Source organism: Bremia lactucae, linkage group LG5 (genome assembly GCF_004359215.1).
Source record: "Bremia lactucae strain SF5 linkage group LG5, whole genome shotgun sequence".
Classification (NCBI taxonomy): domain Eukaryota; phylum Oomycota; class Peronosporomycetes; order Peronosporales; family Peronosporaceae; genus Bremia; species Bremia lactucae.
Window position 1 is genome coordinate 1754076 of NC_090614.1, and position 22243 is coordinate 1776318.

The following is a 22243-nucleotide window of genomic DNA, read 5'->3' on the forward strand; positions in this document are numbered from 1 at the left end:
TAATCCCACTGTTGCAACACTCACTACGAGTGTTCCGTCATCAACCTTAGTTGATGACATAAAGAAAGCCTACACAGAAGATAAGGACCTTCTATGTTTGATGGATCATTTAATGAATCCATCCGATAAATCTTTTAAAGATTTACCGGCTTTATATCGATAGTCATCCGATCGATACACAACACGTAGCGGCTTATTGAACTAGACAGCCGTTACCGGCGACACTCCACGTGTCGTCGTCCCAACTCACAATGATTTGCGCTTGCGCATCATTTATTAGGTCATGATGCTCCAACAAGTGGACATCGTGGACGTGAGAAAACTTACCTCACTGTAAGTCGCGACTTTTACTGGCCCTGCCAGTATCAGTTCGTGCGCAAGTACGTTCGTGCTTGCAAGGTATGTCAACGGGTGAAGCCCAGCCCTTCATCCCGTGCACCTCTCCAACCTCTCCCACTTCCGGCAGAGTGTTGGCAGTCTATGATCTTCGTCTTCGAATTCCCGAAGACGATGACAAAAACAATGGAATCCTTGTATTTGTAGACAGATGCAGCAAGATGGTTCATCTAGTTGCAGTACCAGAGTCGATCACGGCTTTGTGCTGAACCCGTGTCTTTATCGACGCGGTATTTAAACTCCAAGGTTTACCCTGAAAACTAGTATCGGATTGAGATCCACGGTTCACGGCGGCGTTTTGGAAATACGTGTTTCGATCTCTCGGAAAACGGCTGACTACGTCAACTTCTGATCATCGAGAGACAGATGGTCAAACGAAATGCGTAAATCGTGTCCTCGAAGAGATACTTCGAGGTTACGTCCAATCGTATCCGAATTGGAGCGAGGTCTTACCGATGGTCGAATTCGCCATTAAAAATTCGGTGCAAGCATCTACAACGCATACACTGTTCTTCGTAAATGGCTTACGCCATCTACGCATACCCATCCAATTAGAGGGATCCTCTAGTTGAAGGGGGGGCGGACTCGCACGAGCAAAACCATTTCTGGCTCATGCTCATCACGAGTCGAAGTTACCAACGACGCGATGCCGAAGCAATCAACGTCGAAGATGAAAAGATTTCATGGCAGTGCGCTCAAAGCGCACTCGAAAAGACAAAACAAATGAGTCAACAGAGGATTTTTTGCTGGCTCGAGAATCAGTAGTCCGTTTCATTCAGGATTCCATTGCCAACGCAGTGGTAGGTGCACGCCCCGTTCTCGCTGCGGTTGTAGGAGACAAACATGGAAAAGTAAATGTTGTTTTATTTAAAATTAATGATCTAATACTACTGTCTACGGTAAACTTACCTAAGCATGTTTGTTGTCACTAATGTGGGTAGTAGTAAATTACTCCCCAAGTTCTTGGGCCTTTCCGTGTACTACATCGCAGAGGCAATGCGTTCACAATAGAATTGTTACAAAGGATGCGAACGCATCCTACGTTTTACGTTGGTCGGCTCCGCCCGTACCATCAGTACGCCGTTTCTTCTGAGGACGGATTTGACCACCCTTTCAAGAATCTCTAAAAGATTCTTGTGGGCACGAGCTAGGTCTTCGTGTTGAATCTGGAGATTCTCATGCCAGATCCGAAGATCCTCGAAACCGCGATGAGTGGTGACAGCTCATCATGAAGAGCGTGATATTTCCGTTTGCACTCCAGCATGGAGTACGCACCCTTCGAACGGTCTTCCAACCATTCGATATAGTGAGCCTGCAACGTCTGCTCCAATGAGCGACGCTTACCGCGCTCGTGATCAAGTTTCTCCTCCAAATAATGGAGGAAGTGATCGAGTTTGTCGAATTTTTACTCTAGATCCGACACATGGGTCGGATCTATTTTTTTCATCTCCGCCATAACCATTGGTGGATTCCCACGGTGGTCAACGTTTCCTTGTGGAACGTATCCAAAACCACCGTGATGTGAAGGGGCAGCGAACGAGTTATCTTGTTCGCTGGCGCGGTTATCTGTCTTCACATGACAGCTGGTAGCCTCGTTCCCAGCTGATTGTTGACGTTGAGGGCCTCGTCCGTCAGCATGAAGAGACCCATCCGATGGATCAGAAGGTCCATCGGAAAACACGCGCCCCTGGCGCTTGTAAAATCGATTGCAAAACGTTAATCGCATCCCGCATCTTAATAGAGATGCGAGCCCTTCCCCAGGGCGAAGAAAGGCAATAGACATCCCCTTTAACCCTCTTCGTGTTGTCTACACAACACGGACAGGGATCACCCTAAGGTGTAATGGAAGCCCAGCCTCACGTGACAACCGATACAATTTATACTTTGCACGGGTTGGAGTTCGTTTCTCAACTTAACACGATTCGCGTTAAGTTTTTGAAGCCAGGCTTTGCGTCCAATGTCTTTGACATTCCGAATGAACGCGCTCCAGGCTTGCATAAGCGAGACTTTATCTCGCTTACTGTTGCCACTAAACCAGCGATGCTTAAGAAAAGCATAGATAGAAATCTTCCTTAGCGCGAAAGTTCTTCGCGCTGGAATCAAAGCCATGTAGCTTTGTCGCAATAAATAAAAGATATTTATTGTGAGGAGTAGTCTCTCCAGACAAGCTATTGATTAGCTGTTCGGGCAAAAGCCACGGCTTCTTCTCAGGGGCAAGACGAGAAATCTTAGTGTCTACGACCCCCTGAGTGGTACCCATTGGAGCAGGGGTACCACAAGAACTTTTATTACGATGGCTTACGCCATCGTCATCACCACGCAAAGAAATATGTGCGGGTGATGGCACGGGAGACGGTGCTGGCGATGAGGAATCATCCTAATCGTCGGAACCGAACATGCTGTAGCAAATCCTACCAGCACGCCTAGTCGAATAAGCCCCCTCATTCGAAGGCTCATTGTCAGCCGCCTGACGATGATCAGGCGACTGTTCTGTTCTCCCCGAATCGGCCATTTCGTCCGATTCACATTCCTCCAAAGAGGGGTCGCATTCACGTGGTGTATCGCCACGTGCACCCGCAACATTTAGAGTTGCGGGAGAAGATGACACTTCGGCAGACGGAATGTCTGCCACAAGAGGCAATAATGCGTCGCCCGCGGCTGCATGAACCGCAGCCGAAGGCGCCGCACTATTCGCATACCGCATGGACTTGTTAACCATGCGATAGAACTAAAAATGATTTTTCTGACCAATCAACATCGTTTTTAATAAAGTGGTCTTATAGTGACCACTCTTCCCAATGACAGTCAGAGTGATTTTCGTTTAAGGGAGGGTAATGTGACGGGGTGTATCATTACATGAATTTAACACATAAAGGTTGTTAATTAATATATTATCTAAAACGTAGAGAATATTTGGAGAATATTACTTTACGTAGTAATATTCGGAAAGCTTAGCCGTTGGTAGATATAGGCCATTATAGCTACTTGCTCGGCGGTCCAGTCAGCGCTGGACGCGCGCAAAGAGAAAGACAGATAAGACTCTGTTGCATGTTTTGTATCAGTTTATAATTAAGTTAGTATTAAGTAGATAGACAGGAAGAACTTAATTATATTAATACAGTTTTCAATTAACCCTTTTCAAAGCAAGTGTTTGAAAAAGAGTCTTCCTCTGCACGTACTAGTGTACATGAAGTGATGTGAGGGACCACTCGCACTGAGGCACCACTCGCACTGAGGCATCACTCGCACTGAGGCAGTGCGAAGTGGACTCGTATTGAAGCAGTACAAGTCAGTAGTGACCCGTTACATAATGCGCCTCCTTGTGCTACGCTTGATTATTTCTTGTGACAATTGGCAGGGATAATTTAAACTTAAATCAACCAATCAATGGAACTAATCCAAATCTGGTGATATTAGAAGTATTAAGTCAAAATTAATAAAATATACTAATTTTGAACTCATAGGAATTATATTATTATATTTATTGTTTCTTATATAGAAAATAATATTTATGTTACGGTACACCCCATTACAAATTACAGGTGATTATGCGAGCCTCCTGTACAAAAAAGCGCTTGAAGATTTATAAGCAATGCAAATTCTCTGTCCGCAAGCTTCGCTGTTTAGTAACGCTTTAAAGGATTTTGTTGTGGTTTTTGACTTCATGACTAAAGACACACTCTTCTCTAAGTAGAAGGTAATCTAAACATCCGGTAAACCCAATCGTATGGTAAGCATAATTGATTCATCCATCCGCCTCCTCGAACCAAAAGTGCAGTCAGGCCAGACACTGATAATAAAAGCCCTACATGCATACAGCCAAATTTAAAAGAGCGGCTGCCAATATGACTCGGCCTCATAATTTATTTTTCGATTTACAGGGGTAGGTGAACAATGAAAGAGCTTGACAATCAAAAATTACATGTACGATAAATAACCGGACTGTAATGTAAAACTGTACTGTATTACTCGTACATAAATGGTGGCACATGGGGTATTCATTTTGGTGTGTATGCGGCCAAACGAACGCGTACCGTAAATCGACCGTAATTTTTACTATTCTCCTGTTTCGCGTCCTCCTAATCGCAAAAGAAACGCAAGTAAAAAAGCAGCTTACATCTGGTTGTCGTCTATGACCACCGACTTTCCCACACATAAATTGAGTCTTTTCCACCTTGAGTTCTCGTAAACATCGAAAAAGGGCCTGTTTGCCCTACCAGCAGCCACAGAATGAGGCCATCGAATGCATGCACGAAGCAAGTCCAGTCGTCAATTTTCTCAATGGAAGTCGTGCATTCGCAACTCGAGCTTGCTTCTCCTCGACGGGCGCCAAGCGGTCACAAAGCGCGCGTTTCGAAAAAGTGCCGTCAGCTCCGTGAGTCGGCACTTTTTTCAAAACGATCCAATCAACATCATTCTCGTCCTCGCGGCAAGTGTTTAACCAAAGTGCCTTGCACGACCACAAATGCGCTTCACAGTCTGCGAGACCAAGTCGCGTCCATGACGAACGAATTAGAAAGCCTTCGAGCCAAGTGGGCCAAGCACATTCCGAACAAACGCATCCTCGTCGCCGCGCATCGGTCTGCGTACGAAAAGTACGCAACCAGTGTCGCAGAACACGTTCACAGGGACCTCCAACAGCAGCTTCGACAGCAGCAGCTCGTGTTTGCGACGCTCCAGACCGCGATTTTAAACGCGCCCATGCGTTCGAATAGCCAAGACATGTTCGAGGCGCTGCACTTTGCCACGCACTTGGGACACGGGGACGACGAGCGCGAAGCAATGCTTTGTGCGCATCATGCGCAGTCGGTAGCCACGGTCCCCTCGATTGCTTACAAGTTCTTTAACCTCGCCAATAACCAGGTTTTAGCGCATCAGAGTGCCCACGCAGACGAAACCCCCGTCTCGCCGCTTGCGCACATGGAAATTACTGGCTGCCACAACGGCACACTCGTTTCGAGCCTATTTATCTTTGAGATCCCGCACACGTCGCTCGAAGACGTGTATGCGGCCGTGCTTGCGTATTTTGACGCGATTCCAACGTCCATGAAGAAACACTTTGGCGTTCATACAAAGCGCACGCGATTGAATCGCGCCGACTCCCCCGTGATCTACCGACGGTCGTCGTTTCAAGGACATGGCCTTCCGATGATTGTCAATAACATTGTGTCTACGGAACTCACGGCATCGCATGGAATGGTGCATATTGACGCTGTGACGGACGATGCGCTTTATCCAGTGACTGGCACCGCCGCGTCGCGATTTGGCATTTGTGGACTCGTTTTGACGCCTCGAAGAGAGCAAGTGACACGAAAATTGGTGGCGGTGACGCTACGATGGATGGTCGTATACCGGTACAAGATGGTTCCATGTGATCCAGCGATTGAGGAGGAAATTAAAAACATTCGACCGCTGCTAAATGGCGACTTGCTTACGGCGTCCGTGTGTAGCTACTTGAAACAACAGAAGCACACGTAGGTAGTTTTGACTCAAGTTTGTGTGAATATTTAAAGTTAAAGAGTGTGAAAGGAACTTTTTAAGTTTCGGTGGGGACGGCGATTTGGTAACCTTCCTGTAGGTTACTGGTTTGATAACCCTTGAAGGTTATGTGCTGACTAACTTGTTGGATATCGTCGCTAGACGTTTTCAAAAGGAGGGACACCACGTGACATTGAACCACGTCGTTTGCTCCAAATTTCCACCATCCTTTCGAATGGTGCACGTCGACGTGATAGCAAACGATCCACTGCATCAAATTCCTCAAACGTTCCAGTCGCACTACGGCATCTGCTGCCTCATTCTTACGCTTCGCAAGGATTCCCTCAAAACGTAGAATCAAATCTATAATGCTCCTGAAGGTACCAAACTCTGTTGTTCATCCAAAATGACGTGGGGACCATTCATTCCGTTTGAAATGGGGACATCATTACGACCACAGTCTGAGATTACATTCAAGAAGCAGGATCAAGAAATCTTGCATTCAAAGTTGACGAATGCGTCAGGCTTTGTTTCGAATAGAATGCAACGTGATTATGTTCTCCTATTAAAAGGTCAAGTCAACACCAGCACAGGTGGTAAGCAACGCAGTGCAGTCACAACTCTTACGTTACGAGTTATTTTGTCCGTGACTATAGTAGAATGTCGTAATTTTATTCAAGGGGCGGTAATGTTGCAAAAGTGTCATACAAATCCAAGCACTTATCTACGATGTGCACGCATGCAGAGCGTCCTCCAGAACTTCAATGCTTCTGTCCACACATCAAAGTTGATGCTACCCATAAATATTTGATTTTCGCAAAATTCAGAAACCGACTTTTACCAAGACTACGGTCACCGAATCTTTCGAATTCTTCCTACTTCTTCTTCTCATCAAGAGCAGGGGCAAAGATTTGAATAGAGACTGTAGACCTGCCAGCTACAATTACCGTGGCACTCCCATGTTGTCGTGCGAGCTGGCTTCCAGCACTCGGTTGCACGTTGCAGCTTCGAGAACTTTTATCGGTGAAGCACGTCTGCGAATTAGAAATTTCAATTCTTGCGTCCAAGGGAAGGTCGAGCAACTTTTGCACGATAAGTATGTTAATGCATTGTAAAGTCTCGTTTGTCAAGAACGCAATTGCCGCCACGTTCGGTGTGGTCAGGCTGTCAGACTGCACACAGTTCTCTCGAAAAGTGATCCTTGCGAAACTTGAGCTCTTCGCTAACCCGATGCGTCGCACTGTTCACGCAGTCATAATAGTTGTTCTCTGCTATTGAAGTAATTAAGTAATTTTAACTTCATATGTTGCCATATTTGTCAATGTTGGCATAGAGGATATTAGCTCTCAAATTAATCCGAAGATAGTTTTCAGTCCAGAAAGCTTATTCAGGACTTACAAAATTCAAATTCCAATAATCTATGAACCGTTGCTGAACGACATCATTTCGTAATCACTTCAAAAAATCGATTTTAAGGTGTAATCATAATCACAACAAAGATTTTTTTTACAATTGTAGCTTTTCTGCCAGGCAATCCTCCGTATATTTTTTTTAGCGATTGATTTTTTACGCATATTTGTCGCATCCGCCAAAGTTGTATAAATATTATAGTTTGATGTCTTACCATAGTTCTTCCGTATTGCAGAATATCGTGCGGCTCTTCTGCATTATATCGAGCCATCAAATGTGCTAGTCGCGTTGTAGCATTTGTGGCACTCTGCATGGCTCCATTCCCGCAGCCAGTAAAGTCTTTTCAAAATCGACCTTCCTGCAACTGCTTTTTACACTTCCATAATCGTGACGATAATACTTCAAATCTTCACCGTGATTGAAGAAGGGATCAGTGAGGCAACGAGGCGTATCGGATGGGCCACCATACTAATAAACAAGTGGTTGGCTCTATACGGTCTTTTCAGTAAACTCCTCTTAACTATAATTTTAGTTTATAGTCGTCTTCTTTACAGTACAAGTAAATCAGCAAGCTAATCAGCATGATTAGAACCAGATATCCCGCAGGTAGGTACGAAAGCCTTTGCATTATTAAATACTACTGATCGAAGAGTGTTTAAAAGAGTCATTATGGATCCGCTCATCGACTTGGCTTCGTCATTTCGACCTCCTAGTTGCCAGGTTGAACCAACGGAAGAAATCACGTTAAAACCCATCGAACTTCTTCCTAAAGACGTCCCGAGACCCCGCGGAAGACCACGAATTTCCAAAACCCCGCGGAGTGCCAAGAGTTCGTCAAGTAGTGCGACACATGAACTTCGTCGACTTAGAGCGCAAGTCGCGTCGATGGAATCCAAGCTCCATGCATTACAATCTCAGTGGACACGCTCGTTACCGAATACGCGGCTCTTGGCCATGGCGCAGCACACTGCTTCGAAGAAACGGGAAGTCGCAATGACCGAGGCAGCACACGAAACCCTTCAGAATCGACTGTTGCAGCAACAACTCTGTTTGGCAACGCTCCAGACGGCTCTGTATCAATCGCCCTTGCACTCGAGCGGCGTCGACATAATGAAAAAACTGCACTTTGGAACGCACTTAGGACGGAATGTAAACGAGCGATACCAAATATTACAAGCTCATCGCGAGCGCTCTCTTTCGACGGTACCATCGATCCTAACAGAGCTAACACAAATGGCCGTCAACAAAGTGGCGGCGTTTCATACTCAAGACAGTAGTAATGGCTTTGACAAGATGCGTCCAATTTCGCAAATTGACATCACTGGCTGTCAAAACTACACCCTTGTCTCGAGTGTTTTTGTCACTGAAATTCCCCACGCTTCACTAGAAGACGTGTATGCCGCTGCTATCGCGTATCATGACGCACTACCAACGACGTTAAAGCGCCACTTAGGTATTGACGTCACGCGCACGAGGCTTAATGAAGCGAATGCACCAACAGCATACTGGCGAACGGAAGTCGACGGCTGCGCACTACCAGCGACTGTGAATCACATCGTTTGCTCGGAATTAGTACCTACGCACGGCATGATTCATATGGACGCAGTCGTAAATGACCTTCTGTTTCCCGCTACCGAGAAAAGTCCGGTAGAGTATGGCCTAAGTGGTCTGACCTTGACTCCACAAAACACCCCCAAAATGGAAGGAACCGCGGCGGTGACGCTTCGGTGGGTCGTCTTGTACCGCTACAATTTATTGCCACACGACCCTGTCATTCTACAAGATTTGGAGATTCTTCGACCGTGTTTTAATGGCGATTTGATTACGGCATCGATTTGCAATTACATTCGGAACCGTCAAGTAGGTTCGAGGTGACGACTTTGGCTACATTTAGTGTGCATCTTTTTTTCATTAAAAAAATATCCAGTGCGATTCTGAAGTTTTGGTTGGTTTTGTGAAAAATAAGGAATTTCCAAGCCATTGTAGAGATTGGAATTAAATCGGTATTTCGGGGAGGATCGATTTACGACCACCTGCTGGCAATAAAATCTATTTGTTGGGTTGTGAAGCTAGTTATTTCACGTATTTCGAGAAATGATGGTGAAATGCGAGACAATAGACGAGTCCGCACGGAGGCCTTGCGATAGCATGCCTCGAGACGGCACTCTGTCGCTGACGTGCACTTCAAGAATCACCCGATACTCGTCAGCACATCGAGGTCAAGGTTCCTTGTCACATTCGGATCATCTGATAGGAACGAGGAATAGCCTTGCTCCCAATGTTCGGGGCATTACGCTACTGTTCCTATAGTGCGAAATCTCTAGCATTGTAGACAGAAGGAAAGTTGTGGTTGGACAGCCATAGGGCGTTCGATTGGTTGCTAGGAAATAAAACGAGTCCGCGTAGAGGTTATCGCTACGAAAAGTCATGTAAACATTTGCACGATGGAGCAAGTGCATTGCAATGAATAATAAGCTACTCCGGTCATATGACCAAGCCAAGACTTAACAGAAACGAAACTGAGCCAACACATGTAAAAAAAATCGCGTGTACGAGAGACAACATTTTCTGTACCATGATAATTGTAGTTCAATTGATTACTAATAGAAAACACGCAATTATGATTAGCACGAATTGATTCGTAAAGAAAAGATCCAAATGTTTGGGTGCCGTCTCTGCTGCATCACCCTGTACCACTACTACTATACCGCTCTCGCTGTCGCATGCCGATTGCTTCCATCGTGTTTTGAGATGTTCTTTGCTGCTGAGAAGCGGCACCGAATAACAGATTTGGGCAGCTGTCGTAACCATTGGGTAACTTGCAAAAGAGTGGTGTAGTAGCAAAGATCTAACTATTAGAATTCCTTGAGGTCCATGTTGAAATTTTTGCACTCGCGCTCTTTAATATTTTTGTTTCGACAGCATCGCCCTCTCCCACATGAAGGCCACAAATAATTTCATTTTATTTATTTGCTGTCCATAAGACCACAACAACTTCTAACGAATAAAGTGGCACACTATCACCGCGACCATGGTGTTTGTGCGTTGACAGAAAAATAAAGTTTTAAGGCTACTCAACCTGATTCCTTTCCCGGAAATTTTGGCATGAAACGCTCCAAAAACTCGTGAGCTGAAAAAACGGCGTGAGATGATCCGGATTAATTTTTGTAGATTTGCAACTGACTCCTTGTGACGGTGTCGGTTACATAATTATTGTTTCCTATAAGAGGAATTAAATACATTATTTCTATAAGAGAAAATAAGAAAATAAGTTAAAATTAGGGGGAGTTTTTGTTATCCCCACCGAAGTTTAGTTTTTTCTAATTTTATGTAAATTCAGCAGATGCATACGGCAAACCCGCTCACACGCCCCTGAAGTAGCGTGTTTAACACTTCACCTCAACCAAATTTAAATTTAAATTCAAATTTAAATCCATATTCTTTTCACCATGTCTCGTGCTCCTCCAGCTGAAGAAACATACGGATCAATTGCAATAGCAAAAGAAGCTCTTCAAGCTCACTCTGAAGCTGGAGAATACGTATTTGCATTATTCGCTCAAAAAAGGTATGGAAAGGGTGTGGAACAGTCAATGAAGCGCATTCTTTTTGGTTGCAAACATCATGGGGTACTACAAGTATGCGGGACATGGTGCAAGGCTTGCACAGAAATCAAGAAGAACAGGTTGCCCTTTTAGAGTGAAACTAGTACGGGACTGTGCTGGGATTCGTCAAGTCAATGAGTTGGAAAATACTTGGACTGTGAGAGTTGTTGAAACCAGGACACAACCATGAACCTGCTGACGTAGCAGCATATCTTCGAGTGAGGAACAAGGCAATCCACCAGAACATGCCGCTCATAACCCTTGCAGGTGTTGCACCTCGCAACATTTTGCGCACTCCGCAACTTGCTGACCAAAGCAGCTGTGCAACTTCTCCAGATTTATACAATGCAAAAACAATTGTTGCGGCGACAGGAACTTGGAGGGCGCTCACCACTGAAAACACTGCTTGACCATTTGGCAAATTCCGAGGTCAAATGGGTAATGAAGCGAGACGATAATCAAATTTTAACGCACTTGTACATAGAGCCCACCACAACCACAACAGTTGCACAGTGGTGTGGAAATTATATGCTTGTTATGGATTCAACGTACAAGACAAACAAGCACAAAATGCCTCTCTTCCACTGCGTCTCCTCTCAGCTCCCACCAACCAAATTTACACTGTGTTCTTTTGCTTCCTTCCGGAGGAAACTAGGGAGGACTATGAATGGGCCTTGCACAATTTCAAGAGTTAAGCAGCATTTTCCTTGTCTTATTCCTTGCAGTGTGTTAAAATTCTTTCTTACTGATGCAGTTCCTTAAATATTAGAGTTTGGGTAGTAAATAACATACCTTGCAATAATCTCATCTATGTTACGGACCGTGAGCTTGCCCTCATGAATGGACTTGCAATCCTGTTCTTCTCTTACAAAATATGTTATGCATTTGGCATATCGATAAAAATATTCTCGAAAATGTTCGCAAGCATTTTCCTGGTGGAAGTGAAGGACAGATGGCATTTAATTCATTGATGAAGGAGCATTGGAAGGCTGTTTTCAACGCAGCAACGGAAGAAAGGTACCAAGTGGCATTGCAACCCCTCTCGCAGTTTTGCCCTGCAGAGCCTTCAATTATATTCAACAGCAATGGTTGCCTTACAAAGAAAAAATATCAGGGCATGGTTATAAACATTAATTATTTTGGGCACACTTCGACGCAACGAGTGGAGTGTGCACACTACGGTCTTAAGAGATGGATACAGTCTTAAACAGGTGACCTACTTGTCATTCATAAGAAAATCGACCAAGCCTGCCTATTTAAGCTCAATGAGATAAAGAAGCAAATTACAAATGACAAAACTTGCCACCGTGCCCCTTTAGGCGACTGGATGTTATGGCAGCATGTGATGAGAAAATTGAGCCAAAAATATGTTAAAAAATATGTATCATTGTATTCCAGATCTCACTATGTACTTTTCGTAACTATGACATCTTTAGATCTCCAGTCATGCATTGAATGCAGTACACCAGCAATCATTACGCCGTTTCGAAGCTGAACTTGGTACCTGTGATGGTGATTGCTGTTGGCAATTGATGATATGAATATGGGATGGCCCTGTGTGTGCATCGATTCCTCCTTCCTGCCCCGCTCTCTGCCATCAGACTAAATCTCACCTTGCCACTTGCCTCCACAAGCCATCCACCATCCTTTTACCAGTAAGTTGAACGAATAACAATAGAGTATTCACAGGCACCCCTCGATTGCAAAGGTTAATGGATTAGACCTTCTCTAGAATAGAGGCAAGCGGTAATGCGGCTACTGTTCTTGATCCTGTGCTTCGACGTGGTCGTGGTAGGCCTGCAGGGTCGCTTGGTGCCACGGGGCTGCGTCGTGACCTTTCGTTTCATGAGCATGCCATGGGTTTAGAGGTAGCAAGAGTTGAACCTGGTACCCCTGTTAGTGTCACTGCCAGTTAGGGAACGCGTGCCCAACCTACTTGCCGGCGTTGCCTTCGAGTTAGTCATACCAGGGCTAGTCATAGATGCCCCATTCGGCCAGCAGCACAAAATCCGTAATATTATATACATATGTAGCCCATTAATCTAGAGATTAGAATACCTCCTAAACTCCGGTGGGGATAATAAAAACTCCAGTGGGAATAATATCTCCCTAAAATTATTGTATTTATTATTTTACAGAATAGATTCAATATTACCAAATTTGGTAATATTGACTCAAAAGGACATTAGTGGTATTGATTGATCATATAAGTTTGAATCAACCCCGCCAATCGTCACAAGACACGATTGTGCGGTGCACGAGCAGGCGCCATACATAGTTATTAATATAATATAGTTACTAGTAGATATAAGATCGTTACGTGGGTGTAACGGGGTGTATCGTTACATGAAATTAACACTTAAAGGTTGTTAATCAATATATTATCTAAACGTCGATAATATTTGGAGAATATTACTTTAGTAATATTCGGAAAGCTTATCCGTTGGTAGATATAGGCCATTGTATCTACTTACTCCGCGGTCCAGTCAGCGCTGGACGCGCGCAAAGAGAGAGACAGATAAGACTTTACTACATGTTTTGTATTAGTACATAATTAAGTTAGTATTATTATTATTAAATTGATAGAAACAGAGCAACTTAATTATATTAAATAGAGTATATTTTTAACCCTTTCTAAAGCAAGTGTTTTAAGAAGAGTCTTCCTCTGCACGTACTAGTGTACGTGAAGTGACGTGAGGCACCACTCGCACTAAAGCAGTACGAAGTGGACTTGTACTGAAGCAGTACAAGTAGGCAGTGCCCCGTTACGGTAGGAGCTTAATATATTAATACAGTTTTAATTTTCGTCTATTGTAAAGCCTTAGAATTAATCTTTGGTAGCTAGGACTTCCTAGCTACTCATAACCTTCGTCTGCTGGTCATGTACGTGAAGTAGTCGAGGCGCCCCACCTTCACGGTAATCAGTGTAGGTTTTCTAGTACTGCTGTCAGTACTAGCAAACGGTGTCCCATCTTCCCCGATTATAGCGCTTGATGCATGTTCTTTATCCCGAAGGGTGTGCCTCGTTATAGACAACTCTGATAATAGCGCCTGCTACATGTTCTTGATCCCGAAGAGTCTGATGGGGCACCATTTGCTCACTGATTACAGAGGAGGTGGAGTGACTCGATTACTTCACGTACATTGACGTGCAGAAAAATGTTACAAGTAGCCAAGATATAGGTGTGCGCTACCACGCACTACTTTAGCACACACCTTCAGGCACAGTGAGGAAGCGGTTTGACCGTCTTCTCCTAATTGAAGTGAGGAAGTTGGTTCCAGCCCCTAACGACCACACCCAACGAACTAGAAACCTTAGTTTCAGTGACGTCACAGGAGCGGTAATCCGGCTCCACGTGCACACTTGTCAACTAGAAGTAGTTTTCAGACTGATTTATATTTAATTTTAAAAAAATCCTGTTTTAACGAACCGCAAACGCCAGTACACTTGGTGTACTTAAGGGGGTAGTTTTTGTTTAGGGCAACTTTATTGGGTTACGCTAGCTGTAACGGGGTGTATCGTTACATGAAATTAACACTTAAAGGTTGTTAATTAATACATTATCTAAAAGGTAGATATTGTTTTAAGAAACTCATTTTGGATGTCGCTAGCTGTAACTGGGTGTATCGTTACATGAAATTAACACTTAAAGGTTGTTAATTAATATATTCTTTAAAAGGTAGATAATATTTGGAGGATATTACTTTATATAGTAATCTTCAGAATTCTTATCCATAAATAGGTATAGACCATTACATCTTATTTAAATCGCAGACTAATCAGCTGTAGAGGTGATCAAAGAGAGTTACAGATAAGATAAAGATAAGAATTCAATTACATGTTTAGTATTAGATTATAGTTAAGTTAGCATTTACAAAGATAGAAAGAGAGACACTTAATTATATTAGTGCAGTTTTCATTTTACCCTCTCTAAGCTAGTTACCTTAAAGAGAAGTCTTCCTCTGCACGAACTAGTGTACGTGAAATAACGTAAGGCACCACTCGCAACTGAAGCAGCGCGAAGTGGACTTGTCTGAAGCAGTACAAGTCGTAGTGCCCCGTTACGCTTGCCGTCATCCCCGTTAATGTGAATGCCCTCAGGTACATCACATACACAAGGGTTGGTCACAACTCGAATTACTTCACTTAAGTAATTGTCCATCCCCTTAAGTACAAACATTGTGCTTAACGGGGGTTGTGTAATAGAGGGCAACTGTAGACCGTTACACCACCCCCCCCTCTAAGGACCAATTTACATTGTGCGAATTCGTCAAAGAGGAAATAGGGACAGCGAGCTGCTTAACGTGCCACTTTAGTTCTCTCAATTCTTCTATCGACCTGTGTACACTCACACGGCGCCAACCATGCCACCTAAGAGGAGCAAAGATGATGGGTCGTCTGCAAATAAACCATCACAACCACGCACGAAGCGTACGCGCCGCATCATCACACCGCCGTCGCTCCGTGCCATATTTTACAACGTCAACAGCTACTACTGCTGTCGCAGTGTTTACTAAGCTGAATTATTTATCCCACCTTCACAGTGAGGATGTAGATCCGTCGCTCATTGTTGACTACAATCAGTCGATACCGCTGCCATCACCTCATACTTGTGATGAGCACAGCGAGCTAATGAGGAAGGATGATGGCGCTTTATTGCACAACCATACTCCACTCATTGCTCCTAATATGGAGACGCCCAACGTTGCGAAGGCCAACTTGCCCTACGTCAACAAAGCAATTGTCTCGTCGTCTCGCTAGCTAACGCAGCGACCATTTTTATGAGAGCGCTGCCCATTAAGGCGCAGCTGCTTCTCAGTTGGGCAGAACCACAACACCTGTCGTTCAGACCATCATTCACTATCGGTCTGACGCAGAAGAGCCTGAGCGTAAAGCTCCACCGACGGCACGTGAACGTGCTACTCGCTGTTACAAGTCAGTCGCAGTGAACGAGGCTATGTGTCTTGTGGCATACCACCGATGCCGCCTCCATCCGAATGGCCTTATTCGGATGGAACGAGAGCGTAGATCCAAGAGCGCGCTAATCTAGCTGCATATAAATATAATGGCATCTATAGCTCGTGGAAGGCTCAGGGAAAGTCACTTGGTTGCGTTTCCCCAATCCCGGTCGTGTTGCATTCAAATGAATCAACCGACCATTACGAAGCGGAATTCCTGCGCCGCTTTCAGCCACATTCTGTAGTGGCGAAACAACGGTCGCAGCGACTTTACTTCGCGTGAGAGTAATCATGGGCGGTACTGTACCCCCTGTTTCTTCTCATCACGCTGCTCCTGCTAATCCATGGGGAACTAGCGGAAACACAACTGAAGCTCCTTCTCATAGGCAGACACCAGTCCTGGTACGTCGACGCGCAGCGCGTCAACCGTTTCCGAAGAGTCAAAGATCTTTGAATATCCTCCCCACTAAACGATGATTTGATGTTTCTTCTACACGGAGCGGGGGCAACCAACCTTCCACAAGAAAGCGTTGTTTCCCAGCAGCATTCATCAGTGCTGGTGGCGCCCGATAGGAGCGACGATTTGCCCAACTACTAGCGGCAGCCTATCCCGCATCTGTTCAGTCGCTGGCGCGGAGCGCTGTTGAACGACGGATCGGGGATCTCGAAAATCAATTCTCGCGACTGACCTCGGGTCTTCACGATGTCCGCGCGAAGGATTATCAGGGTTCAAAGCCTAAAACTTCGGCTGGACTTTTGGAAAAGTTGATGCTAAGGGATCCACGTTACGCGCGTGATATCTCTCGCTCTCCAAGTCCGTATCGTGGTCGAAGGAGTCATACGGCTGGAAGTTTTGCACCATTCCCGCCTCCCTCACCAGATCGACGCTCAACTCCCAGTCGGCGTCACCATCGATCCCTTAGACGGATGGGGGTATGTGATCTTATACTGGATTAACATACTGATTAGACGACCCACGTATAATACCGGTGCGTCTTCATATACAGGGGAAGGGTGAGCCTAAAATATAGGTCTCCAACCTCTTCGATTATCGCAAACGGCCCGATGGAACGCGGCAAAAAAAATTCTTAGTAGTACAGACATTGCATTTTTAGGTAGAATAGCAGCACTCAATAGTACTTTGTCTCCCATTCTAAATTGTTCATTATTTTTGCGACCATTTCGGTCAGCATATTCTTCTTGATATCCTGTGCGCTTGTCATCGCGTCACGGACTTTTCGTGAGATGGCTAATCGCTCATACACAAAGCGTTATGCCTCGCTCACGCATTTATTATCAAACTCGACTATGACACCGCCGAGTGGTCGGTCATAGGACGTTGTTGTCGATGACGAAACATCGTTATTGATTAGGAGCACAGGCATTTTTGCCGTGACTCCATACTGACTACTGCTACATCGGCAGCGTCCATATTCGTCGTTGACATGATACCCTCACGGGTTATCGTCGTGTAAACGAAACTATGTCCCTCTATCGTCCCGAGCGTACTGGAGGGCCCTACCCCACTAAGACTAGGGCTGCGCACAAACGTGGCTGGCGTCCGAGGATAGCACAGTCCATTTATATGAAACGGCGTCTCATTCGTACTGGCGTGGACACTGTTGTTAATAGCGAAATCCAGAGGGATGTGTGCTCCATTCCTTGAGAGTCGCTACCGTGCTCAATACATCCGCCACGACGCAATTGGAACGTTCCGTTTGGCAATCGGTCTGGGGATGATCAGTGGGGAGCTTGCTACCCAGCAGCTCAAGCACATGATGCCAAAAACCCGAAGTAAAACGTGGATCCCGATCCGATATTAAAAATTCAGGCATCCCGTGTAATCGGTACTCATGACCTAAAAACTAGTGAGCTGCCTCCTTGCCTATGATCGTGGTGCTTCATGGGGATAAATTTACCATTTTGCTCAGTCTGTTTACAAAGACGACGAGCCCCGTCCGAACTTTATGCTCAAGCGGCATGCCTGTCCAGACTGACCGATTTCCAACAATCCGCTGGAATCGGCAGCGACTCAATGGCGCACTGCTGGATGGTTCAGGATTAGCGCGCTGACACTGTTCGCAAGAGTGAATATAGTTGGCCACCCGTCGATATAGGGTGTGGCCACCAAAATCCCCCTGACACTCGTAAGAATGTCTTTGTCGGCCCAGATCCCACTCGATGGTGCATAGAGGAGCTCGTGACGTAATGTCAGATTGAGATCTGTGTCATGAGGTACATAGAATCTCAAGGGATTACAATGTGACAGCCGATGTCATAAAAAGTCATCGATGTAGCTAAAGCGACTTTACTTAGCCTTTAGGTGCGACGGAAGGGAAACCTTTTGTCCACATAAGTGATTTAACAGCAGGCGATGATGATCGTCCTGACGGTAGCTCTCCTTAATTACGTAGACCAATGCGTTCGTCACGAAATATGCCTTAATTGCCAACATTGACGACTCCACTTGTGCTTTAGCACGAGGCACACTTTCCAGGTATCTTGCATCGAAGTCTGTTCTGCACAATAATGCGTCAGCCAAGATATTCGACTTTCCCGGCTTGTATTCAATTTTAAAATTAAATTTAGAGAAGAATGCGAGCCACCTTGCCAATCTAGGCAGGAGGTGCGGTGAGTTTATTGCGGTCGCAGTGATGCGCGATCCGTTTAAGCCACAAATGGCTCGGTCCCCAATAGGTGCACTCCAAACTTGACAAGAGCATACTATATTGAAAGTAGCTCCTTGTTATGCACAGCGAAATTAAGTCCCGCGGCTTTGAAAAGCCGGGACTGATAAAAATGACATGGTCAACACCATGTTTACCCTTCTGCATGAGCGCGCTGCCGATTGAAAAACTGCTTGCATCGCAGACGACGCTAAAGGGCTTATCTGCGTCCGGCCTAAACAAAGCAATGCCTCACTGATGTGAGCTCAACTACTTCTCCCATTGATTAAACCCATTTTACATCCTCTTAAGGAGGTCGAACAGGGCTTGGTTCGCTCCGCATAATTCTTGCTCTACTTATGCAAGTAATTAGCGAGCCCAAGGAATTGGCGCAAATCCTAAACATTTCGTGGGATTGGCCATTCCTTTACCAATTTTACCTTGTATGGGTCGGCTCGTACACCCTTTGTACCTACGATGTAGCCCAGCACAGGTATCTCGGGGACCCCTATGACGATCTTTTGCAAGTTAACGTACAATTGTGCGTCCTCCAGAGTCTGCGACACAGCATCGAAATGGTGCTTGTGCGACTCGATTGCACTCATCCATCCTCGGCCCTACTACGCACCAATATATTTTTAAAGTAATGAGGCGCGTAGGCACGGTGTTATTACATCACGTGAGCCACCACTCGGTTGAATGTCGCTGGTGCGTTTTTCAAACCTTAAAATATCACAAGTCACTCCCAAAGCATACCGCTTCGGGTGCTTACTGCCGTTTTGGCTACATCAGACTCTCTTGTGAGCACCTGATAGTAGCCATCCTTCAAATTCAACGCGAAAAAGATAGTTGACTTTCCCATGGAGTTCAACACGACATCTTTCCGCGGGATTTGGTCGCACAATACTTGGTGTCAGGTTCGAGGTCTATCTCGTGCCCGATGCCCCTAACTGCTGGTAGGCTGCTCGGCACTTCTTCTAAGAACACATCGTGATGTTTCCACAGCACCTCAAAGAACGGGCTGTCTCTCAAGGCCTCCCAGCCTTGAGCAGCTAATCGTTTTTTTTGTTCGTTTCTAGGACGCTCTCGTCCATTGTGGACGACGACCAACAGTCCAGTAAGTTCTCTTCTGGAACTGGTGAGACTATTTCGTGGAACTTCTCTTCTTAGATTTGGCAAGGCACAAATCCCACGACATCTCCGGGAGTTTTTCTATTTCCTCGGCAGAGTTCAAGACGTGCTGGAGAACCTCAACAGAGGATGCCTCCGCTATTACGTCTTCAGCGACCTTGAAACACCTCGTGCGAAGGCCCATCCTCTTCTAATGGGGCCGATCCAAAGTTCACTCGTTTTGACGTACCTTTACTCTTCCTTATCTGTCAGATACTCGTTGTCATAGTAACCACGACCATTTAACGGGAAGCGGGTGCCGTCGCTCTCCTTTCTAACACACCCCTTTTACCGCACCAGGTTCAAGCGACGCTTGACTCCTGTCAGCTCGCCATCTACTACCACAGGCTTTCGGCTCTGTGCAGGACATTCGGGCGCATGACTACTTGTCATCGTCCTTTTCACTACCTCAGTCTCCACGAGCTGGGTAGGAATTCGTGACGTTTGACATTCCGTCAACGCACCCTCAACTGTGTTCGACACAACATCAGTTGCATACGCATCTCGCAGGAGCACATCCCTCCCGGTGTCCTGTGTAGAGTTCGCAACTGTGCGTGTACGCCAGTCTATTCATGTTGGTGCCTTGCTGACCATGGCATGCCTAGGATGAGGTCATACGGACTCTCCATACCTAGCACTGTGAAGTTTTCTTAACAAGATAAGTCATAAAAGCTGAAGGCGAGTTCAACTTGAACCCCCTCAGACTTTACGAGCACGCCGTTCGTCAAACGAACGGTCGCCTCTTCTCGCTTGCCATCCTGGCAAAGCGGCCCAAACATCGTTGGTCTCTGTTTTAGAGCCGCAAGTTTTACAAAAATATGTGATGCACCGGAATCCACAATGACGTTCATCACATGGTCATAGCGTCGTACTCGAGGGCTAAAGACCAGCAGGATTGAGGTCCGAAATTTCGAGACATGCTACCCATTTGTTCGATAACGCTGAATATAGGGGTAGCTTTAGAGCTCGCGTCAGTAAGGCATACCGCCCCAACTGCGCTCCTGCATTTCTCGACCCCTCAGCGGTCGATGCAGAACTCACGCATCCTGCACGGTGATTCTTGCCATTGCCCCTTGGGAAGAGAGTCCTCTTGCTGAACGTCTTCGCCCCAACAGGAGCCCTTGCATAGCAGCGAGCCATCATATGGCCGCGCTTGCCGCATTTAAAGCAGACTACATCTGCATTGCCCAACTCCACGGGGGTGGCAGCTGTCCTCTCGGCCGACTGCTTATACCAAGCTGTCGCCGAGGCAGTGTTGTAGGACTGCTCCTCAGCTAAGGCAGTTTGGATTGCCTCTGCCATCATCGACGGCACCTTTCTAAAAGAACCTGTGCGATGGGCCGTGCCGTAATCCGTTCACAAACGTGGGCACCAAAGTGCATCGGAAATCGGACCCACACTAATGGACGCCGACAGGGAGCGCATCTCCTGCACATATTCTTGCAGGGATTGCCTCGCCTGTCGCGCTCCAAAGAAGCGCGCCTGAAGCAACACTTCGTTGTTTGGCGGTGGTACATGGGGCAAACCTTTGTCTTAAAAATCGCCCATGATACGAGCGCCTTTACGTCCTCCAAAAACGCCGAGTAAGCCCACTCTGAGGCCTTGCGACATGGCGTACATCACCATCCGGCTGTCGTCCTCGATGAGCTGCGCCACACCACATTGCTCCACGGATAACAGCCAGTGGACAATCGTGTGCGCTGCAGCTCCATCGAACTTGAGCGGGTCCATCCGAATAACCTCGGCTGATGCAGCCGGGCGAAGAGCATGCTAACCGCTGTAAGCGGGATATCGCTGGCTCGCATGAGCAGTTGGTAATAACCATCGACTAAATCAAGTGCACTGTACATTGTACATCATTTGGCTTTTTGGACACAAAATGTCGGTGTCGAATGTGGAGATTTGCTCTCTCGCACCATTCCAGCCCCATATTTAGCACGGAAGAAACCGTCAATGACGTCACACTGTTTCTTTGGTATAGGCCACACAGTATTTGTTCTAGGGAACAAAGTTAATGTCACGTTAGACACTTCTATCTGAGGGTAAAACAGATGGTGAATTTGGTACATACCACATCTCAAAATTCCCTAATCAAGGAATAAAAGGGATCCGTAGGATCTTTAAGGATCGATGACGCACTCCGCGCACTTAGTGCAGCTTTTGTGTCATCCAGGACAGCTTTGTCCAGAAGTGACGATAAGTTCTTTCAATCATACGTCAAATGACCACCATCTCAGATAAGTTGCCAGCCTTTAAGGCTCAGCCGCACTCATCGATAGACATTTCGTCTAGCTCTAAAATGCATGTAACGAAGAGATTGCCGCAAGGCCAACTTCTGCCTCAATGTTACCTGTTGCACCATTTGCAAGCGTATGCAATTGCTCGCTCGGATCACTTTGTGATGGTATAAAGACAATACGCCTCTGAAAGGCCGCGAACATTCACGTCCCCAAATTTTAAAGCCTGTAATGGTTTATACCAGAGCTGGTGTCTAATTCGGCATCCGACAAGGAGTTAGGTAATTTAACTTTTTTTTCCAGCGACCGTTTACGTGTCGGTTCA

At 45.9% G+C, this 22243-nt stretch overlaps 3 protein-coding genes across 3 annotated transcripts; all 3 read left to right on the forward strand.

Moving 5' to 3' along the window:
• Window positions 1-4677: 4677 nt before the first annotated feature.
• On the forward strand, window positions 4678-6229 carry CCR75_004406 (uncharacterized protein; the record flags this gene model as incomplete). The annotated part of the gene is given in 3 exon segments (XM_067962492.1): window positions 4678-5870; window positions 5926-5959; window positions 5975-6229. The coding sequence occupies 3 exon segments, from the start codon at window positions 4678-4680 to the stop codon at window positions 6227-6229; spliced, it is 1482 nt and encodes a 493-aa protein (XP_067821047.1).
• Window positions 6230-6280: 51 nt separating this feature from the next.
• CCR75_004405 (uncharacterized protein) lies at window positions 6281-6685 on the forward strand (the record flags this gene model as incomplete). The annotated part of the gene is made up of 1 exon (XM_067962491.1): window positions 6281-6685. One exon carries the CDS (start codon window positions 6281-6283, stop codon window positions 6683-6685), a length of 405 nt encoding a protein of 134 aa, XP_067821378.1.
• A 1268-nt stretch (window positions 6686-7953) lies between these two features.
• On the forward strand, window positions 7954-9159 carry CCR75_004404 (uncharacterized protein; the record flags this gene model as incomplete). Its single annotated transcript, XM_067962490.1, has 1 exon — window positions 7954-9159. The coding sequence occupies one exon, from the start codon at window positions 7954-7956 to the stop codon at window positions 9157-9159; it is 1206 nt and encodes a 401-aa protein (XP_067821379.1).
• Between the last annotated feature and the right edge of the window lie 13084 nt (window positions 9160-22243).